The following is a 21,751-nucleotide window of genomic DNA, read 5'->3' on the forward strand; positions in this document are numbered from 1 at the left end:
CTTGTCTGAGTGGATTAGCAGATAATTCAACCTGTATTGTACCAAACGGTTTCCTACCATTCTGGTTTTACAGTCAAACTTAAGTTTCTAGTCAAACAACTTTTTCAAGACCCGCCCTTACCCTACTTTACTACGTTAGAAAAGGGAAATCAATTAAAATGCTTTTAGCATAACATAGTGTGTCAGTATAATAAATCATTATAAAATGTATTTGTTCAGGGAGAAGTTAAATAAATATATAATATGTTAGTTCTAATGTATGTACCGGTCTTTGTGATTTATATCAATGACCAAATGTTTTATAAATGTTGATCTTGACATCATCTAAGCCAGTTGTTTCTGAGCACAAGGGCTGACAATTTTTTTTTATTACAACTCATTTTATGTAATGGCATGCCCAGTTGAATATCTTGTATTTTATCCCTTTTATATTTATCTGATGTTATAAATTAAATTGTTTGTTTGCTCTACTGTTTGTATATTGAAGGTTTGAGTCCCACATCCAGGTATAAGTGTGTTTGTTTTCAAAATTGACATTTAATATATTTTAAGGTTATGGTTTCATGTTGCATTATTAGGTATCAGCCCGGCTTCACACAGCATCTCTGGTTTCAAAATGTGCTTCCCTGGGAAAAGCAAATATGTCGACTGCAGATACATACGCCTACACATCTTGAAGCTCATAATTTTTGAAATACAGATTTTCAGATTTACGGATTTCCAGCTTTAGTGAGTTGATGCGGGGATTATGAGGCTGAATCAGCAGGAAACACTCTCACCAAGAGAGGAAGTGGAGTAGACATTTTTTTGTTTTTGTGTTTCCTTTATGTGATATTTATGACCCCAATTACTGGTGTAGTTTGGGTGATGCTGCCAGAGTGGGAGAAGTGTTCTCAGATAATGTCAATATTTTTATTATTCAACGGTAATAGAAACGTCCATCACAACTAATTGGCAAGATTCCTTCAGAATGTGCAACTCAAAGGGCATTAAGGCTGATATATGCTTTTAAAACTGTACAAAAGAGATTGATAAATTGAAGGATAGATGGATTGATAAAACTTTACTAATACCTTGGAAAGTTCCTTTGGGATGTTGATGCTTGCTTAAGTAAATGTCTTGACTGGTCTTGTTTGGAATAACAAGTCATTGTCATCTTACAATTGCCCTGTGAGCATCCTGATATTAAAATGGAAATAAAACTATCCAGTTTTGATGTACAGACAAAGAGAGCTAACGTTTAAGGGCAGAGCGACCATACATATAAAAAGATTATAAATGCAACATTTCTTTAAACCAAGCTCCAAATATAATTCATGACTCAACTGTGAAAATGCCATTACAGTGGTTGTAAATTACAAGGGAAATTTATTGTATGTTTATTTGAGTAATGAGTAGAATAACTTCTGTTGGAGTTAAATAGCTTAGAAACGGTGTAAAACACAACTACTCAAACTCTTTTTTTTACTTTTTTTGACTGCAAGTGACATAACTTTTGTGCTTCAGCACAAACACCCAATCACGCCGTTTTTAAATGGCTGATATGTACATTAATTGATCCTGGCAGTTGCATTAGAAGATTATGTTAATTGACATTCATTTAAATACAATAAATGGTGATGATGGCTCTTAAAAAGATCCTGTTTTCCCACAGAACAGTGTGTACCATTTTGAGCTATTTTAAGTGTGCCGCTACAATTTAGAGCCAAGGAGAGGGACACAGTGAAAGAAAGGCAAATTGAAAAATTCAACAACCTACACTGCGACTGCCTCCTCCATCTGCCTGCAGATCTGCTTCAGTGCAGTGAAATCAAACGGCAGCTGGTTTTCAGTGCTTTCTCTTAAGTCTGGTTAGGAAACGACCCGACTTACTTTTAGATTATTAATTTACCTTTTATTAACTTGTGTTCTAAAATCATCAATTAAAAAAGATCGACATGGAAGTTGTCACTACAGTACTAAAATAATAATTGATCATTCATGTCAATTAACAACAACTAATTAGTCTACAATTACTGAACATATGTTAAAACAATGTTATTATTCTCATGAATAGATTCAATTTATTTTGTAATAAATAATTTTACAAGGGATATACAAAACTATTCCTTGGTTTTCTCCGTCCTTTTCTTTCATTAATCTATGCCTGCACATTCAAATTTTGATGAATACAACATTGTATATGTTTTGTTCTTTCAGGATGAGGTGGACAGTCAGAGTCCAGTGTTGAGAGACAATCCTCAGCTCCATGAAGAAGTCAGAGGCTGGCTAAAAGACCAGAAGGTTCAGGAAATTTTTATGCAAGGTAAGATGTTCTTTTCCCTTTGAAAACTAAAGCCAGAGAATTTTGAATTTTAAACATGTCAGTTGCTATTCTTAAATTGTTGTTAGGGAGCTGTTATATTTAAAAATCTTGTTTAAGAGACAAGGCTGTTGGGACTGGGTGTTAATAATGTACTTTCCCCCGGTTCTTCCAGGTCCATATTCTTTGAATGGATACCGTGTTCGAGTGTACAGACAAGATTCGGCCACCCAGTGGTTTACTGGCATCATTACACATCACGACCTCTTCAGTCGAAACATGGTCGTTATGAATGACCAGGTAAAGCAACTCGTCGTTTTCCTTTCATCATTTTCAGCATCATATACTCACACTATTGGCATCCTGGGCGGCAAGTATTTACTTTTCATCAATAATATGCTTAATTATTGGACAATAATATTAGCAATTCAAAATGGTTTATTTCTTGATGGGAATTACAGGTGAAGAAAAATGTGATTGCAGAAAATGTTTTTAGGTCAAAAGTAGCTCAAAAATAAGTAAATAAAACTTGTCTCAAGTTTGAAATTGCTATACTGTCCAAAGTTAGGTAATTAAGATTTAAAAAATGTGGACAAACAAAACAACAAGTCGCTATAAGCACAAATATTATAATGTTTAGTTGGGTTACACCTGGGTTGTGTACATCAATGACATGTACATTCCTGTGTTCCAAGGTGCTCGAGCCTCAGAATGTAGATCCATCCATGATCCAGATGACCTTTCTGGATGATGTGGTTCACTCTTTGCTAAAAGGAGAAAACATTGGTATCACGTCCAGAAGAAGATCTCGGTCCAGCCAGAACAACAACTCTGCCCATGTGAGTCTATGCAAATATATATGTAATAAATGCATATTGTAGTAAGTGTCAATAAGTGAGGTTGATTGCAGGTCTGTCCCATATCTTAAAATTTCTCGCTCACACACACCCACCATAGCATAAATACATGTGTTTTTAAAATAGATCTTTATTTCCTGTTTTTACATTTACATTTAATACATTTAATTTAATGTCATTATCCACTTTGGGAACCACTGACTAAAATACAGTTTTACCAATGGAAGTCCTCAGTTATATGTGATCTTAGCTTTATAATCACGTTCACTCTCTGTGTGACATTAACTTGAAGTGCTTGATGATATATGGAATTATGACCAAGTCAGGAATTTTTAACAAACAGAAGAAGTACTTGTCCCCCTTTTTCTTAAAATCAATTTTATTTTTTTTCACGCATTGAAGATCACAGGAGGGAGACCCAGCGGGGCCACTGGCAACAATCAGGTACGTAAGAGTGTAATGTTTTTTACATGTCTGGTAGTTAACAGCTTGTACTACAACAACATGTATTTTCCAAATAAGCAAAAGGAAAATCTTATAATTGATAAGTTTTAGGGCTCAGAATACAGTACCTTTTAATCTTAATTTCTGATTTAATATGTTGAGCACAGAAATTGTCTGTAATTTCTCTACAATAATTCTTCATCAATTTTTACGTAAGGTGATGACAAGCATTTCTATTTATGCAGGGTATTAATACTCTTATGGCAGAGAAATCCATTCTGGACCTGTATCTGAATTTATGACCTAATATACCTCATTTTATGAACCCGCTCAATTACTTGATCATATATTTTCAGAGTCATTATACACGAGCCCAAGCCAACAGCCCCCGCCCCGTCATGACATCCTCAGGCCCTAATCCAAAGGGTTCCCAAGGAACACTGGCGTCCCAGCAGCAAAACCAGTCCCAGCAAAGCCAGCAGTCCTCAAACCATTCGCCCAGTAACGGTGGACGGGAAACGCGGGAGCAGCGCACATCTCGCTCATCCAGAAGAAAAGGCTCAGATAGCAGTGTACCAGAGGAAGAGAAAGAGTCCAGGAGGGAGGAAAACATAGGAAGAGGTGAGAAGAACAATATTCTGCTCAACATTTCTTCACAATATAAATGTGCCAATGTGTTGCACAATTAAACCACTCCCTACAAGCATGATGACAAAACAGGTCACGCTTGACATTCAGTGGCTTTAAAGGGTGTCGGGGACGGAAAGAGATTCTCCTGACCTCAAGGGTACATGGACCTCATTGGAAACAATAAAACATTGAGATCAAGTGACTTGTGCTGCAGCCTGACAGCTACAAGGTTGCTGCTACATCTCTAGGAGAGCGGTTATTGATGACTCAAAACTTTGCATGCATGTTTGGGTGTGTTCTAATGTTCTGTGGCTGTGTACCCTGCAATAACTACCATGATCTTCTATGGTTTTATATCAAATAAGATGTTCTAATGCAGCATAGATTTGAGGTGATATCTTGGTGCTGATATCAGATTAATTAGATCTTTTTGTGGATGGCACTGTTTTCCACTATGCAATGTTTGCTTGTTCTTTTTCTACGGACGATCAATTTTTCTTGATTTATCATACAAGGCATCTTGTATTGCTATTTTTTGATGATGAAAGAAAATCAAGCAATATCCCTGAAGTACTGACATAAAATTGACTTTGTTGAAGATGCAGCAGAATATAAAATAACCTCTCTTTGTTGGATTCAGTCTGAGATGAAGGAATAAATCTAATTTGAATGAAAGTTAATAAAGAATCATATCTGTTTCTTCTTATTCTGAAAATCAAAGATGTGCTTCTCATCTTGCAGACCCCAAATCAAAAGCTAAGCCAGCGGTCAGCAAACGTCGGAAATGTGAGGAGGATGAGAAGAAGGCCGTGCTTAAGAGACTGAAAACTGACATGACGTCTGATCTGTCAGAGAGCAGCGACTCTGAAAATCCTCTCAAGAGGACTGCACACTCATCATCCTCCTCTTCCTCCTCTTCATCATCCTCCTCTTCTTCCTCTTCTTCCTCCTCGTCCTCTTCTGAACCAAGCTCTGAGAACGAGCTTAAAACACGGAGCAACAATGTGAAAACAAGTGTTATTTCTAAAATGGAGGACGATGAAAAGCCATTAACGCCATCCACAAAAATCAATGACTCGCCTCCTCTCATTGGTCGTCTGTCCCCATGGCCTGAGCAACAAGTGACGGAGGACGGCAAGAAGGCCGTTGTTAAGGACACATGCAAAATAATATCAAAGGAGGAGGAGGAATTGGTGGCAGTAACTCAGATAACTCAATCTCCACGGCAACAGTTGCCTCTGATTTCTGAAACTCTGACGGAGCCAAACAAGAACACTGTGAAAGGTAAATGCTTGTCACTCTGATAAAGAAGACAAATCAAAGATGGCTTTTGGATTGTGTTATTATTTTGAAAACCTACTGCTTGAAAAATAGGAATAGATAAAAACAGCATAACCTAAAAAATATTCCATTATATTCTCATTTTTGTTTTTCAAATTATAAATGCTGTGAATTTTAACCAAACAATAAGCATAATGGAGAATCAATATTTGTTGCTAACCCTTTTAATTACAACAGAATGGTGTGCACTTGTTGAAATGACTGATCATAGATTAACTTAATAACTATGGAATAAGTGCAAGAAAATACATGTACAATGGCACTGAACCCATCTGATATATTCTGAATTGAGAACCATATGGCAAAATGTTTTCTGTAAAAATAATTGGGCCAAGGAAAACTTGAAAGTAAAATAAACATTCAGTTTTTTAACCATGAATTCAAAGCAAATGTGGAATTATGTTCTTTCCCTCTTCACTCCATACACTGAAAGTCTAACCTCCTAAAAGCCTTTATTCCGCATCCTAACAATACGTGTTCTCTGTTTCAGCCCCTCCCCGCTCCCAGACGCCGTCACTATCCAACCTTCACAGTAGCAGTGTTATCGACATCACCGATGACGCTCAGGCCACGGTGCACCGGGAGAGTTCCGAGGCAGTGTCTGCGCTGCTGGCTTCACAGAACGCAGAAACCATTGCTCTCTCGCCTTACCTCCCACTTAACCCTTCCCCCGTGTCCTCGCCTCCTGTGGTTCCTTCACCTTCACCCTCAGAAGGAGGTCGCAGAGCCGACGTCGAGCCCGCTGTGCATCAGCAGCCTGGCGTCGTAGGAGGAACCACTACACCAGCCAGGAGCAGCAAGATAGAATTTGCTCCATCAGAAGTTATTAGGTGAGAATGAAAGATGTATCTTATGCATGATGATGAAGATGACGAAGATGTTTTACTTGATGTTAAACATTTGATCATTCACTGTCTTTCTGTTCCCATTAGGCCTGTTACCTCTGCGGCTGAGAGTGTGGTGGTGGAGAAGGGAAAAACATCTCACCCTTTTCATCCACAACAGAACCCTCAACCAAACTTTGCACCAGTCCACCCCGGGATTAAAAGTCCTTCTGAGGAGACCAGGAAATCTCAACAGTCCCCCTCCCGGAAAATGAACACAGCCCCTCCCTCTGACAAGTCCAAAATGAGCCCTAACTCCAACCCCAGTCCGTCACACCTTGACTCCCACAAACCAAAACCCCAGCACCTCAACAACCTGCAGAGCCATCCCTACAGCCACACGAACCCAACTGACCTCAAGACAAAGCCCCAAGCAAACTTGCTGGACATTTCCAAACCTAAACCCAACACCTCTCTGGAAGTATCTAAACATAAAGTACCACGATATTCTGATTCCTCGCCACCTCCCTCCAGTCGTCAGTCCACTAAAGTAGAATCCACAGAACCTCCACGTTCTGGTTTTAAGCCAGTGCCAGCACGTTCAGAGTCCAGTGTTGGTTGCACCAGTAGCAGCACCAAGAGCCCTTTGATTATTGATAAGAATGAGACTTTTACTGTTTACAGAGACCCAGCTCTGGTCCGCTCCGATGTCAAAAACTCTGTTTCTGCCACAGTCTCGTCCAACCATGTGGCAGCATATCTCCATCCCCACTTGCACACTCCTTACTCCCCCTCTCCTCATTCCCCCTGTCTCACCCCATCTTCGCACCCTCACGCTGCCTCACACCTTCTTGCCCCGCCCCACACTTCTGCCCTACCTCACCCACACCTTTTACCCCCGGGTGTGCTCCCTGCAATGTCTCCGCCGTCCCTGTTGGGGGGACACCCTCGCCTGGACTCTCCTGGAGGTCTGGGTCACCTTGCTCTGCCTCACCCCACGTCTGCTCACCAGCAGCAGTTCCTTCAGGTGAGATTCCTGAAAAAAACTATTTTATATCTTTATTTTTGAAACTATAGCACTACTATGAAGATGCTTTTTTTGTTTTAAAAGGAAAGGCTCCATTCTTTAACGTGAGCTCAGAATTGTGTAAACACTGTTTCGTAGATAATGTGTAACAAATATGTTAAGCAATGACATTACTTGAAGGAAATTATTTTTGGATTACAGTTTTGCTGGTCTCCATAGTGTAGTTTGTGACCAAGCTTCACTATTGACAACAATAAGAGCTTTAAAAAGACTCTCCATCAAACTTCAGGAACTCAGTTTCTTTTACTCCTCAAGCAGGCTCACAGTGGAGCAGCAGGTCTGAGCTTGTACCCTATCATCTGGCCATACCCCAATGGAACACCAGCATCCTACCAGCCAGGCCTAAACCTGCCTCCTACTTCTAAATGGGTCACGCATGAAAGTCCTGTCAACTCGGAGAATTCTCTGCGTCGGGTATGTTTTCGTGTGCAGCCCCTTTATGAAGTATCGGTTTTGTGAGTTAACACTTATTTGTTTGTTCTCTATTGTTGATTTCAGAATACACCGAGTCCTTGGCTTCACCAGGCTACTAGTGGTGCTGCTGATGGTCTGGGTTTGCTTTGTCATGTTCCGGTACGACCAGCAAGTGCAGACCCCCACCGTCCCTCTCTCAAGATCCACTCCCATACAAGCCCCCCACTTTCCAAAACCAGTGACATTCAAAAAGAGTGAGTCATCAATGCTTTCTGGTCTCACCCACGCAGCTCAATATTTCTTCATTAGTTGAGCACATGTGCACTCTGGCTTTCTTCTCCACACGGAGAGTGAAAAATCCAAAAGAATTCTCAAAGATAATGTGGATTGAAACTTTGTGATAATCTTGCGCCTCTGCCGGGTATATTCAAGTGTCTGTATTTGTTGACCAAAATGCCTAGTATTCACTAAGCCAATTCAACAGGGAGAGATCAGGCTTAACTTGCAGACTTGGACATTGCTTGGTCAGTCAGATGAAGTGGAGTGGCACTGATCCAATATCAAAGCACTCCCAGACAGATGGCTCCTCTTTCAGGCAGCAGCCTGTGCTGATCTTATGTAACCACTGGTCGCTGTTTGGTCACTAATGAAATGCAACACTCTGAAATACTCAGAATCGGTGAACATGGCCTCTTTGTCTCATTAGCATTGCTCAGACATAATGAAGTGTAATCGAATGAATAGCCGTGTTTGTCATGAAGTGTGTGAACTGTGACAGAGCCTCTTCATTATTCTTTTCTGGTTCGATGCTGAAGCTTTGAGTGTTTTAAACATTAAAACATAGCACATTAAACTGCTTAATAACCCGCACATAGATTTGAGCTTAGTGTGAAAACTGTACAATTATTAGTTTTGAGTTATTTTTGTTTTTCATTAACTGCATTGTTTTCATACAGAAGTCATATTTATTCTTATGTTTGGTATAAAGTTGCATGTGGCTCATTTTCATCTTAACAACAGTTACGTTACCGATAATACTTCAATGTTTCAATAGTTGTTGGAGGTTTTTGACGTCTTATATTATAGCCTGCATGTTTTTATGCAGGTAATTTGGTGCGTCATTTTGATGGGAACTGTTTCCTGGTAAAATAATTTTCAACAGGACAAATGGTTGTTCAGTTTGTTTAATCCATTGCTGCAGAGCATTTATGCTGTTCATCTTAAACCTCTCTTTAATGTCTAATGTTGGCGCCTTTCAACTCTGATGCACTGTTTCTACCAATGCCCTGCTGTCAGTGTTTTGAGCTATTAGAGTTTTAATGATGAATTATTCTGAGTGGTTCTGCCCGGTGCTACTGTGGAGCACAAAATGAGCGAGAATGTCATTTCAGGTCATGGCATGATGACGTGGTTTTGAAATTCATGTTAGATTAATGCTAATCTTTTGCTCTATGTTTGTGGTCATGCTTAAAAAAGAAAATAACTTTTTCTTATATTTGTACATTTCTCCTTAGACATGTTGACCTCAATCTTACTATATTACTTTATTATTACTATATGTTGATGCTGTTCAATTGTTCTTTCCTGCAGAGATCCAATCAGAACATTAACTTTGGCCCAGCTGAAACAGGAACAGATAGATATTAAGAACCAAAGTCATCTGCATCGACTCTATATGGACCCCCACAGCAAGGCACGGATGCCAAATGCTCATGTAAGTTGAATTATTGAATAAACTAGTTATCGACAAGTTAACTACTCTGTGACGTGATTACAGAACATTAACACCTTTTCTCACTTTCAGGAAGCTGCTCAGGCGATGGACAGAGCCAGTAAATACAAGGAAGAGAACCGGCAAATTCTAAAGGAGAGCATCGAGGTAGCTCCCTTTACAGCCAAGATCCAACGATCCGGCGATCCTGGAATGGAAAGGGACAGAGAGAGAAATCGTGATCCTGCTTTCGCAGTCAGGATACCGACCTTGGCTTCCCCGAGCCCTAAGAGCAACTACTTCACAACTCTGTCTAACAGTGTCGTCAACGAGCCCCCAAGACTGTACCCCTCGAAAGAGTTGGGCAATTATTATGACAAGATCCCCGCTGGTGCCCCAGAGGTAGTGACTAGTGTTGGGTCTGTGGTGCAAAGCCAAGGTACTCTGTCAATGAACAACTACTCCTCCAAGGTATCTCTGTCCAAACCCCCTCCCCTCATCAAGCATCAGCCAGAGGGGGGAGAAGGTTTAGCCGGGAAGATCAGCGAGCAGCTCTGCAAGCAGGTTTCAATGGTGCAGCAGCAACATCAGCACCATTCTGGTTCAGACAGGATTGAGCGACGCAATCCTGCAATTTCTCCACCCTCCTCTTCATCTTCCTCCGCAGCCATCCACTACCACCATCACCAACACCATCAGCAGCATCAGCAGCATCAGCAACAGCAGCACCTCAGGTCAATGCCATCGCTACATCGAGCTCGTGTTTTCCATCCACCAACGCAACATGCACTGGATCACAAGGAGGCTGCGGAGCGTGAGAAGGAGCGAGAGAGGGAGAGGCAGGAGAGAGACAGAGCGGCTTACGGTGGACGCCTCTCCCCACCCACTCTCACACCGATCCAACCGGTTAGCTTAGCAGCATCTAGCAGTAAAGCATCAGTTGAGCAGCAAAAGCCCCCCACGCTTCTACCAGAACTCAGGGAAGTCAAAGGTTATGGACACGCTGGTGCAACTGCTGCCTTTGTTGCCACGGCAGCCAGTGGTGACACGGACAGATGGAGAGGCGGAGACATGTTTCAGGACCGTGGAGGTTTGTTTGTACCTGAGAAAGGACCACAAAGAGCAAAACCTCAAGCAGCCATGGCATCGGTCATTGTGCGTCCTTCGGCATCGATCAAGTACGACAGTCCAGGTGCTAACAAAACTGGTGCTATGACTCCTAAAGAACTGCCCCAGGGTAGGTTGTACCCCTCCAGGATTCAGGGAGAGTGTATCAGACTTGAAGATGGTATCAGAGAACATGGAGTCAGTCGAATTATACAACACAACTCAAACCTGGATGACATGTGTCTCCAGTACAAAAAGACTTTCATGCATGGCATGCAGGGAACGCAGTTAGCCAGTTCTGCAGACATCATTTACAGGACTGCTGGTACATCAGCGTTTGGCATCCCCAACCATGGTAGGGCAGTAACTCCTGAGCTTGGCTACACTGCATCAGTTTGTGCGGAAGGCTTTACACAGAAAATGTGTAATCGTGTGCTCAGCAACTCGGCAGCAATGGACCATCAGGAGGTGTTAGTGTCATACAATACCTATCCAGGGGACCCACTTCCCCTTCAGAGTCCTTCAGGTACACCTCGCCCCAGCCCAAGCCTGACCCCGACATCCAACTCCAACTTGGGCTCAAGTCAGCCATACTCACCTTCTTTTGTTCACCTTAAAAAGCACAAAGCCGCCCTGGCAGCTGCCCAGTCCAAGAACAATCTATGCTTGGTTCCCACCTCCTCCTCCTCTTCCTCCTCCACAGGAAATCCCTTGCTGTCTTTGGATCCAGTTGATAAGAGCAACAGCTCTCCTCCTCGCTCCTCCTCCAGCCAGTCCTCCACATCTTCAGCCGACAACAGTCGCTGCAGCTCAGCAAGTGGAAGAATAACACCAGGGAAGTCCAGCCCACTGCCCAATGGTCAGGCTTCTGGACCAACCCCAACCAACAATGGTCAGCCCAACAACTACCACAAGCTTAAGAAGGCCTGGTTAACACGACACTCGGAGGAGGACAGGAGCACGACGGCGTCAACACTCTCTGTCACTAAACCAGAGAAACTTTCAAGCACCAGCACCTGCGGCAGCGGGAGCACAACCAACACTACAGCCATGTCCGAGATGATTAAACCCTGTACGGTCAATCTCAGCGCCTCCACCTCCGGAGAGGTTGAGCTAAGCAAGGACTCCGGATGTAAGGGAGATCGTGAGAGGCAGGTGGAGGAGAAGATGGGAGGAGAGGAACGCAAAGCCACTCCTTCTTTGAGGCGAGGAAACAAACGTGCTTATGATTCTGCGTCTGATAGTGGCGGAGACGACTCGGACACTAGTGAGAGCAAACTGGAGGGCAGAGCCAAGCGTCAGCCCAAACCGACCTACAAGAAGAAGCAGAACGACATGGCCAAGAGGAGAGGAGACAACGAGAGGGACGACGATGATGTGAAGCCCAACGGCATCTTCAGATCGGCTCGAGAAAAGACCAAACTCAAATTGGCCAGCAGCAGTAAGTGGACAATATTTTTCCCCCACATTAAATAAATTGGATGTTTTATGTCCTTATCAGTTTTTTTCTCTTATCCATTTTTGTTCAAATATATCTTTATTTCATTTATATATATCTTAGATTATATGATAAAGTTGCATGCATGTTATATACAATACATGTCTGTTTTGTTTGTGGTATTAATATTTGAAACATTTGTTGAGTCTAGTCTCTTTTTGAGTGCTGTGAAAATTTATTTTTTACCTTCTCTGTTGCAGACGGGATCCCTCGTTCTGTCCTTAAAGACTGGAGAAAGGTGAAGAAGCTCAAACAGACCACAGAGTCTTTTCTTCAAGATGATTCATGTTCAGAAATTGGAGCCAATCTACAGAAGTGTCGAGAGTGCCGACTTATTCGTAGCAAAAAGAGCGAGGAGCCCACACATTCCCCCGTCTTCTGTCGCTTCTACTATTTTAGACGGTAAGACGATGACTCATTTCTGAAAACTCTATTTATAAAACAGTTTACCTCGCAAATATTTCATTATACATGCATATATATGATTTTCAGGTCATTTGAATCAGTTTAACCGATCTATATTCATTCTTTTTTATATGACTATTTCTGTTGATGTTTTACTTAAAGAGTTCTCTACAATGATTTCTTATCTAATATCTCCATTTTTTTTAAATATTAAATTCTCTTTTTTGTTATTCATTTGTATTACATTAAAATAAATGCAATTGGTCTCACCGTAATGTTTGCTGACTCTTAGGACCTTCAGGATCAGCTCAGTTTATCTCATCTCTGCTGAATACTCATAAGATTACAAAAGATTGTAATGCAATGCAGTGGTTTCATTAAGTGCAATATGGATGTTGAATAAAAAAAATGCATCACTGCACTGCAACTATGCATTTATTTTGTTAAAAGGATTGCTCTATAAATGAAGTGTTGACCAGTCATTTAGTACATGTGTGATGATAATCTGTGGGGAAAGGCGGTTTACGTTGAGCTCAGTGTTTCAGCAAAATACGCACACTTTTAGTGTAAATGAAAAACACACCATTAGATCAGCAACAGCTGCAGTCTGGAGTCTCTGAGCGTAAATCTGCCAAGAGGATTTAAACTCTATAATCTTTTCCTCACTGCTGAACTGCGGTGCGACAATCCACACAATCACACCCCTCTTCTCCCCTCCCCTCTCTCCCGCTCCTCCTCTCTTTGTGACCACGTCTAATGCTTGCTCGCTCACCTGATCCGACCTCTACTTTGTATGCCTTTCATAGCTGCCTACCTGAACCGGCGGGGTCATTCTGGGACAATCTAGTGGAGAGCACAGTGCACGCAATCGCACATTAAGCTCCTGCAGATCTGCTGCATAGTCCTGTCATCTTTGATGCTGACGATTGTCACAAAAGGGGCCATTGTGACATGGAACCCATATATTTATCCCTAAAATAACATTAAGTTGTAGAAGATGGTGTTGGTCAAGCTATAACTAATGTTTAATAGATACTTGGACAACACAAAAGGACAAATGAGATTAATTCATATCGGAATATGATCTAAATTGAGATGTAAATCAGCAATTGTCCATGTAAAAGAGATAATGATGTGAAAAAACACAGTTGGGTTAAGAGATTCATCTTTTAAAATCCATTTCTTGAAAAAAACAGTAACTTAGTCAATATAATATTATCAGTTTCATTTAGAATGATTTTCTCTAAAGATATTTTGTCAAACATGTTCTCGTCTCTCCTGTGCTCAGGCTCTCCTTCAGTAAGAACGGTGTGCTCCGCATTGATGGCTTCTCGACCCCTGACCAGTTTGATGAAGAGGCTCTGGCCATGTGGGTCCCTGGAGTGATGGAAGAAAATCAGCTGGACCAGACGACAGCCAAGTACATCCTCAGCTTCATTGGAGACAAGTTCTGTCAGATGGTGTTGCTGGAGAACACAGCTGCCTCCTGGGTCAAGAAAGATGGTAAGAGGAGTTTCATTATCTTATTCTTCTTCATCAGCCTCATCTACCTTCATTTATACGTCCTCGTGTGTCTCTCAGCTAAACTGGTGTGGAAGCGTGCAGTCCGAGGTGTGAGGGAGATGTGCGACGCCTGTGAGGCCACGCTCTTCAACGTCCACTGGGTCTGCCAGAAGTGTGGTTTTGTTGTGTGTCTGGATTGTTATAAGGCCAAGGAAAGGAAAAACCCTAAAGGTAAGTTTGTGTATGCGTTTCCTTGCTTTTTTCAAGGATTCATTTTCCTGTTACATCCAAGTTCACTGTCCTTCAAAAAAGTGTTCAAATCTGGCTTCGACCGACAGATTCTGCTAACTTGCGAATTCAGTAATGCACAGCAGTTACTGTCCATCAACTTGTACATAACAACATTTAGAGCTACTTTTCCATTGTGATTGCTTGATCTTTCTGCTTGTGTTTTGCTATTTAAAATAGTTAACCGTCTTTCTTTTATAATTAATGTAGCTCTCTTTTGTGTTTAATAATAATAATAACAATTAGTATGACTATTCAGCACATTCAGGTTGGGTTCTTATGTACCTTTGGAAATAACTGTGGTGTCTTCCATCCAACAGCCGAAAAAGAGCTCTACACCTGGTTGAAGTGTGTCAAAGGCCAACCACACGACCACAAGCACCTGATGCCAACACAGATCATACCTGGAACAGGTACAATTAACTATTAACCCTTATCGACTTAGTCATCATTTAGTTATAACTAGTGTGTTACTTTTGAAGACACAAAAGAACGTATGTTAACTTATTTATCTATAAAAAAAAGATGACATTTTAAAAGAAACTACAGGTTTGAAAAAACTATTTAGTTGATTGTTTATACAGATATAAACTAATATAATTAAACAATATATAATCAAATATATTAATCAGGTTCATTGAGTCGGATGCAGTGGAAACACATCTGTGTATTGGTTGTGTTTCAGATGAAATATGTGGAGGAAAAACACATTTCTGGATGACCAATTAAACTAATTACCTTTTTTATATTTTAAATGTAATATATGTATCAAAGTGTCTCTTGTAACTTGTATTAACATCTCATTTGCAGCTACAAATGGATGTTGCAGTGAGCTGCTTGAGTATTAAATGGTCTCTGGTGTTTGTCTAATTCCAGTGTTGGCTGACCTGGTGTCATCGATGCACGTGCAGCGAGAAAAACACAACATCAAGTCCAACTGCTCCTGCACCAACAAACAGAATCTCCTCAACAAACTTCCCACCACCAATGGAGTCTCCCAGGTATGCCAGGGTAACTTCAGTGGAGCGTGGAGAGATTTCTAACTCTGCTGGCTCCTGCAGGTCCTGCAGAACGTCCTGAACCACAGCAACAAGCTGACGCTGGTCAAGCCTGAGCCGGTCTCTCAGCAGCAGAACTCTGATCAAGTCGCCAAAGTGGAGGCTAACGGTGGAGGCAGCAGTCCAGGCAGTGATGGTGGCAGCGCCTCCGTCACACCACCCGAGTCCCAGTCTCCTCTGCACTTCCTGGCAGACTTGGCCGAGCAGAAGTCCAGAGAGGAGAAGAAAGGTGAGGAGAGGATGATGGTTCAATTGGAGATGTTTGTGCTGCAAGAATAAGGATAAAACATAAAATAAAATTGCATATTTTGTCTCGGTCAGAGAACAAATCTGTGCTGCTGAGCAAGCCTGTGAAGGAGGAGAAGGAGGGCGAGAGTCTGGAGCTGCTGCAGCAGTGTAAGACCACTTCATTGGTGGTCAACAGTTCGGAGCAGGGCTCCACGCTCAGAGACCTGCTCACCACGACTGCTGGGAAGCTGAAGCTTGGCTCCACTGACGCAGGAATCGCCTTCGCACCCGTCTACTCCACCGCCTCTCAGGTGACAACAGCGTCCTGCAGCAGAAGCTTTTCTCTCCAGCGATGCACATCTAACCTTCCTGTTCTCTTCTTTGAGAAGACGGGGAAAGGTGGCCGGAGCATGCCCAACATCCTGGATGACATCATCGCATCAGTGGTGGAGAACAAGATCCCAGCGAGCCGGCAGAACATCAGCAAGCTGTCACTAAAGCAGGAGACCATCTTGCCCGGGAACAACAACAAGATCCAGGTCCCTGTGGCAGCCGATGTCAAGCCTGACAAGAAGAAGCTGGTGCAGGCTTATGCTGTGATGCCAGAGGAGCCCACCAATCAGCATCCAGATATCCCTCACTGCTGGTTAAACAACAGGCGCCTGCTGTGGCTGAAAGACCACCGGAACCAGAACAACTGGAAGCTCTTCAGAGAGTGCTGGAAGCTTGGACAGGTGAGCGTTGGTGGAGAGAAAAAGTCCTTCGTCGTCTAACTTGTTTTTTTTTGTGCAGCCTGTGCTGGTGTCTGGAATCCACAGACAACTTAACGCTAACCTGTGGAAGGCGGACTCCTTCAACCAGGAGTTCGCTGACCATCAGGGGGACCTCCTGAACTGTAAAGACCAGGTGATCACCAACTCTGGTATCAAGGAGTTCTGGGATGGTTTTGAAGACATCACCAGTAAGTTGTTCGAAACTTTCCTTCCATTTTTTCTCTCTTCATTCATGATGAATGTTTTTCAGAGCGACTCAAGTCCAAGGATGGAGAACCAATGGTCTACAGGCTGAAGGACTGGCCCTCTGGAGAGGAGTTCATGGCCCTAATGCCCTCCAGGTTTGTCACTTTGTATCCATCTTGCTGCCACTTGTCTGTTATATAAATACGAGCCTGTCCTTGTCTCTACTGAGGACTTGAATAGAGAGTGACTGAAGATGATGCATTGCAAATGAGCATTTTTGCTGATGACATCATATTCTGTAACCAGTTATTTTTTAATTTCTGCTAGATATGACGACTTGATGAAGAACCTCCCCCTGCCCGAATACTCTGACCCCGAAGGAAGCCTCAACCTGGCCTCACACTTGCCGTCTTTCTTCGTGCGGCCGGATCTCGGGCCACGACTGTGCTGTGCTTATGGTGAGAGGGATTCAAAAAGTTGTTTTATCTCTGCTTGATTCTGAGAACAAAAAGTCACTTGTTAATTTGGCCTCTTTTTCATGAATGTCGTGAGTGAAGAGAGAAACCTGCGTTCATGAATGAAGATTACGTCTTCTAATCCTCTCTGTTTGAATGAAAGTAACATGTCTGACACTCGTCTGTCTGCCCACAGGCATCGCTGCCTCTCAGGACCAGGACTTTGGAACTGCAAATCTCCATGTGGAAGTTTCCGACGTGGTGTCAGTTCTGGTTTATGTTGGCGTGGCAAAAGGCAATGGCGTGCTCTCCAAAACTGGTAAGATTCTCACAAGCATCATGATATCGTCTCCTGCAGCGTGTCCCTGTGTTCACGTGTCAATCTACATCCGTGTTCGTCTGCAGGAGTGTTGAAGCGTCTGGAGGAGGAGGATCTAGATGAAGGGGTTCGGAAAAGACTCAAGGACTCCAGTGAGACACCTGGGGCGCTGTGGCACATCTACCTCAACAAAGACATGGACAAAGTGCAAGAGTTCCTGCACAAGGTGAGACTTGTGGTGCGATGCTGGAGCTGCCAGACTCTGACTCTCGTCCCTCCTCCAGCTCTGTAAGGAACAGGGATTGAATCTTGTGCTGGACCAGGACCCAATCAGAGAGCAGGGCTGGTACCTGAGCAGGAAGCAGCGGCAGCGTCTGCTGGATGAGCACGGAGTTCACGGCTGGACTGTAGTTCAATTCCTGGGAGACTCTGTCTTGATCCCAGCAGGAGCCATGCACCAGGTACATGGACACACACTAAAATACAAACATACATAGACACACTTGCATTGACACACATGTAAACAGACAGATATGGACACATCTGCATTCAGGGGTATACACCTGTCTACAGACGCACACACCTGCATACAGACACACACACTTACTTACCAACGCACACACTTGCCTACATTTGCACACACTTGCCTACAGACGTACACACTTGCCTACATTTGCACACACTTGCCTACATTTGCACACACCTGCATATAGACGCACACACTTGCCTACAGACGCACAGACTTGCCTACAGTTGCACACACTTGCCTACAGACACACACACTTGCATACAGATGCACATATTTGCATACAGTCGCACACACCTGCATACAGACACCCACACTTGCATACAGTCACACACACCTGCATACAGACGCACACACTTGCCTACAGACGCACACACTTGCCTACAGATGCACAGACTTGCATACAGACGCACAGACTTGCCTACAGACCCACACACTTGCATACAGTCGCACACACTTGCATACAGACACCCACACTTGCATACAGTCGCAAACACTTGCCTACACTTGCACACACTTGCTTACAGACGCACACACTTGCCTACAGTTGCAGACACTTGCTTACAGACGCACACACTTGCCTATAGTTGCACACACTTGCATACAGACCCACACACTTGCATACAGTCGCACACACCTGCATACAGACACCCACACTTGCCTACAGACCCACACACTTGCATACAGACGCACACACTTGCCTACAGTTGCACACACTTGCTTACAGACGCACACACTTGCCTACACTTGCACACACTTGCTTACAGACGCACACACTTGCCTACAGTTGCAGACACTTGCATACAGACGCACACACTTGCATACAGTCACACACACCTGCATACAGACGCACACACTTGCATACAGACGCACACACTTGCCTACAGTTGCACACACTTGCCTACAGACACACACACTTGCATACAGATGCACATATTTGCATACAGTCGCACACACCTGCATACAGACACCCACACTTGCATACAGTCACACATACCTGCATACAGACGCACACACTTGCATACAGACGCACACACTTGCCTACAGACACACACACTTGCATACAGACGCACACACTTGCATACAGTCGCACACACTTGCCTACACTTGCACACACTTGCTTACAGACGCACACACTTGCCTATAGTTGCACACACTTGCATACAGACCCACACACTTGCATACAGTCGCACACACCTGCATACAGACACCCACACTTGCCTACAGACCCACACACTTGCATACAGACGCACACACTTGCCTACAGTTGCACACACTTGCTTACAGACGCACACACTTGCCTACACTTGCACACACTTGCTTACAGACGCACACACTTGCCTACAGTTGCAGACACTTGCATACAGACGCACACACTTGCATACAGTCACACACACCTGCATACAGACGCACACACTTGCATACAGACGCACACACTTGCCTACAGATGCACACACTTGCCTACAGACACACACACTTGCATACAGATGCACATATTTGCATACAGTCGCACCCACCTGCATACAGACACCCACACTTGCATACAGACGCACACACTTGCCTACAGACACACACACTTGCATACAGACGCACACACTTGCATACAGTCGCACACACTTGCCTACACTTGCACACACTTGCTTACAGACGCACACACTTGCCTATAGTTGCACACACTTGCTTACAGACGCACACACTTGCCTACACTTGCACACACTTGCTTACAGACGCACACACTTGCCTATAGTTGCACACACTTGCATACACGCAAACGAAAATGGACACATACACACACACATACACATAAAAACACACAGACACACACACATGTACAGACAACCTCACAAATATGCAAACAAACAGACACACATGTATGAAAACACAAAGACGCACACAGACATGCACACCTTTAGACAAACACAGATGCCAGTGTTGATGTGCTCATCACGTGGCTCCTCCTCCCTCAGGTCCAGAACCTCCACAGCTGCGTGCAGGTCATCAATGACTTTGTGTCTCCTGAACATGTGTCCAACTCCTTCCACCTGACGCAGGAGCTCCGCTCCAGCAAGGACGAGGTCAACTACGAGGATAAACTGCAGGTGAGTCGTCGGCAGCTACAGAACACATGAGCTGGAGAGACGGAGCCGATAAGAAGTGATGTCTGGAGTGAGATGAGTTTCTGAAGAACACATCAGAGCTTCGCACACGAGCGCCCTGAAGCTCAAGACTATAAAGTCTAACACGGTCTGTGAAGCTCTGTGAGGAGAATTCTAAGCAGCATCTTCTTCCTCAGGTGAAGAACATCCTCTACCACTGTGTGAAGGAGGCGGTGAGCTCTTTGAAGAGGAGTGAGGAAGAGGAGGAGGACGAGAACTCCTGACCTCGTCCATCCCTGCCGCTGCATCCACTCTCCCAGCCGCTCCTGGTGTCAGACCTGCAGTGCCAACAGGACCCGGCGGTGAGGGGGTCGGACTGGAAGTTACGCTTCAGAGCACGCAGATGCATTCTGGGAGAGAGCTGAGCCTTACAAAAGCCACTAAGTGATATTTTAGTGACTTTTCCAGTTGAATGTTCTGGAAAATCTCGCTCACGAGTAGACACAAACATTGGCGCCCCCTGGTGCTCGCCGGTCTACTGTGGCCTCCACACAGCGCAGGTTTTCTTCCTCTCTGAGGCAGGAGATCCTCACTCGCCCCTCTGCTGATCCAGCAGCATCACCAGCAGCATCAGGATCCAAAATACCTAGAAGAGAAAAAAAATAAAAAGGGGTTAAAAAAAATGCAAAACAAAAATCTCAGATGTTCGCTGGAACAGACGGAGGGCTGCACTCTTCCTCGTCTGTTCCTTCTGTCTGTTCTCGTCCTTCTGTTGTCGTTCTGTCTGTTGCAGTTTTGCTCTTTGATTCTTTTTTTCATACAAATGTTTGATTTCCTCTGTGAAGATGTATTTATTTTCTTGCTCGATGATAATGTGATACCAGATAAGCATTTGTGTAAATGTGACTTGTACAGTTGTTTTTTTATTTTGCTCTGTGATTATCAGTTGTAATACGGCTCTACTGTGATTGAGGACAAGAACACACATGCGCACACAAAGACTAACACACAAACTTTAATGCCTGTAACTTTGGGAAATGTTGAATTTGAAAGTCCTCATGCCATAAATCCACTTTTTTTGAAGACAACTGCCAAACTCTTGTAAAGACCATGTAAAAGTTGTATTGTGTATATGCTTATATTCTTCAGCATTTTATGAAAACAAGTATTCACTGTAAAATTCAGACATTTACAAAAAAAGATGTAATTTATTTAAGAAAAGAATGACTTGTCTTGTTTTTTTTTGTTTTGTTAAGATTTACTATGTTGAGCTTTTGAAGATAAATAAGATAAAGTAATAAGAAAAAGTATAACATGTAAATATATACATTCACTAAGGTATTTTTTTAAAACATGGCTTGCTTCAATTTCAAATTTTAAAGTGCAAGTGTTACATGCTTTGTACATTGAAGTTCAAAAGGGTTTTACATTTTCCATTAAAAATGGATTTATCAATGTTTGGAGTTTGTCATATTTTCAGCCTCTTCCACAATCTTTCATTTCCAGTATAACGACACGTAAAATCCACATTGTTGGTATCAAATGTGAATTAACACAATAATAAGGAGAAATAAATGATATAAATATATATCCTAAAAGGTTTGTAATGATCTGTCCACTGAATACTGACTCACAATGCTGGAAATAATCCGATACAGAATTTTGAAGCAAATATTGCATTACACACATTGACCACAGG

General features: G+C 43.0%; 1 protein-coding gene across 2 annotated transcripts in view; it reads left to right on the forward strand.

The window, feature by feature from the left end:
• Positions 1-21,511, forward strand: part of jmjd1cb (jumonji domain containing 1Cb) — a 74,117-nt gene extending 52,606 nt beyond the window's left edge. For both annotated transcript variants that reach the window (XM_087792722.1, XM_087792723.1), the window contains 28 exons: positions 2,200-2,305; positions 2,478-2,602; positions 2,998-3,141; positions 3,562-3,603; positions 3,960-4,224; positions 4,975-5,517; positions 6,065-6,404; positions 6,507-7,425; positions 7,744-7,899; positions 7,984-8,153; positions 9,490-9,613; positions 9,704-12,158; positions 12,416-12,617; positions 13,909-14,123; positions 14,202-14,354; positions 14,732-14,824; positions 15,288-15,412; positions 15,473-15,698; positions 15,791-16,008; positions 16,087-16,431; positions 16,490-16,658; positions 16,721-16,811; positions 16,984-17,114; positions 17,308-17,430; positions 17,517-17,656; positions 17,715-17,891; positions 19,924-20,055; positions 20,250-21,511. In XM_087792722.1, the coding sequence (XP_087648848.1) occupies positions 2,200-2,305; positions 2,478-2,602; positions 2,998-3,141; positions 3,562-3,603; positions 3,960-4,224; positions 4,975-5,517; positions 6,065-6,404; positions 6,507-7,425; positions 7,744-7,899; positions 7,984-8,153; positions 9,490-9,613; positions 9,704-12,158; positions 12,416-12,617; positions 13,909-14,123; positions 14,202-14,354; positions 14,732-14,824; positions 15,288-15,412; positions 15,473-15,698; positions 15,791-16,008; positions 16,087-16,431; positions 16,490-16,658; positions 16,721-16,811; positions 16,984-17,114; positions 17,308-17,430; positions 17,517-17,656; positions 17,715-17,891; positions 19,924-20,055; positions 20,250-20,336 (8,016 nt within the window). In that variant the 3' untranslated portion in view covers positions 20,337-21,511. The remainder of the gene's footprint in view (positions 1-2,199; positions 2,306-2,477; positions 2,603-2,997; positions 3,142-3,561; positions 3,604-3,959; positions 4,225-4,974; positions 5,518-6,064; positions 6,405-6,506; positions 7,426-7,743; positions 7,900-7,983; positions 8,154-9,489; positions 9,614-9,703; positions 12,159-12,415; positions 12,618-13,908; positions 14,124-14,201; positions 14,355-14,731; positions 14,825-15,287; positions 15,413-15,472; positions 15,699-15,790; positions 16,009-16,086; positions 16,432-16,489; positions 16,659-16,720; positions 16,812-16,983; positions 17,115-17,307; positions 17,431-17,516; positions 17,657-17,714; positions 17,892-19,923; positions 20,056-20,249) is intronic.
• Positions 21,512-21,751: the final 240 nt, after the last annotated feature.

Source organism: Callionymus lyra, chromosome 6 (assembly GCF_982586985.1).
Source record: "Callionymus lyra chromosome 6, fCalLyr1.hap1.1, whole genome shotgun sequence".
NCBI classification, from domain to species: domain Eukaryota; kingdom Metazoa; phylum Chordata; class Actinopteri; order Syngnathiformes; family Callionymidae; genus Callionymus; species Callionymus lyra.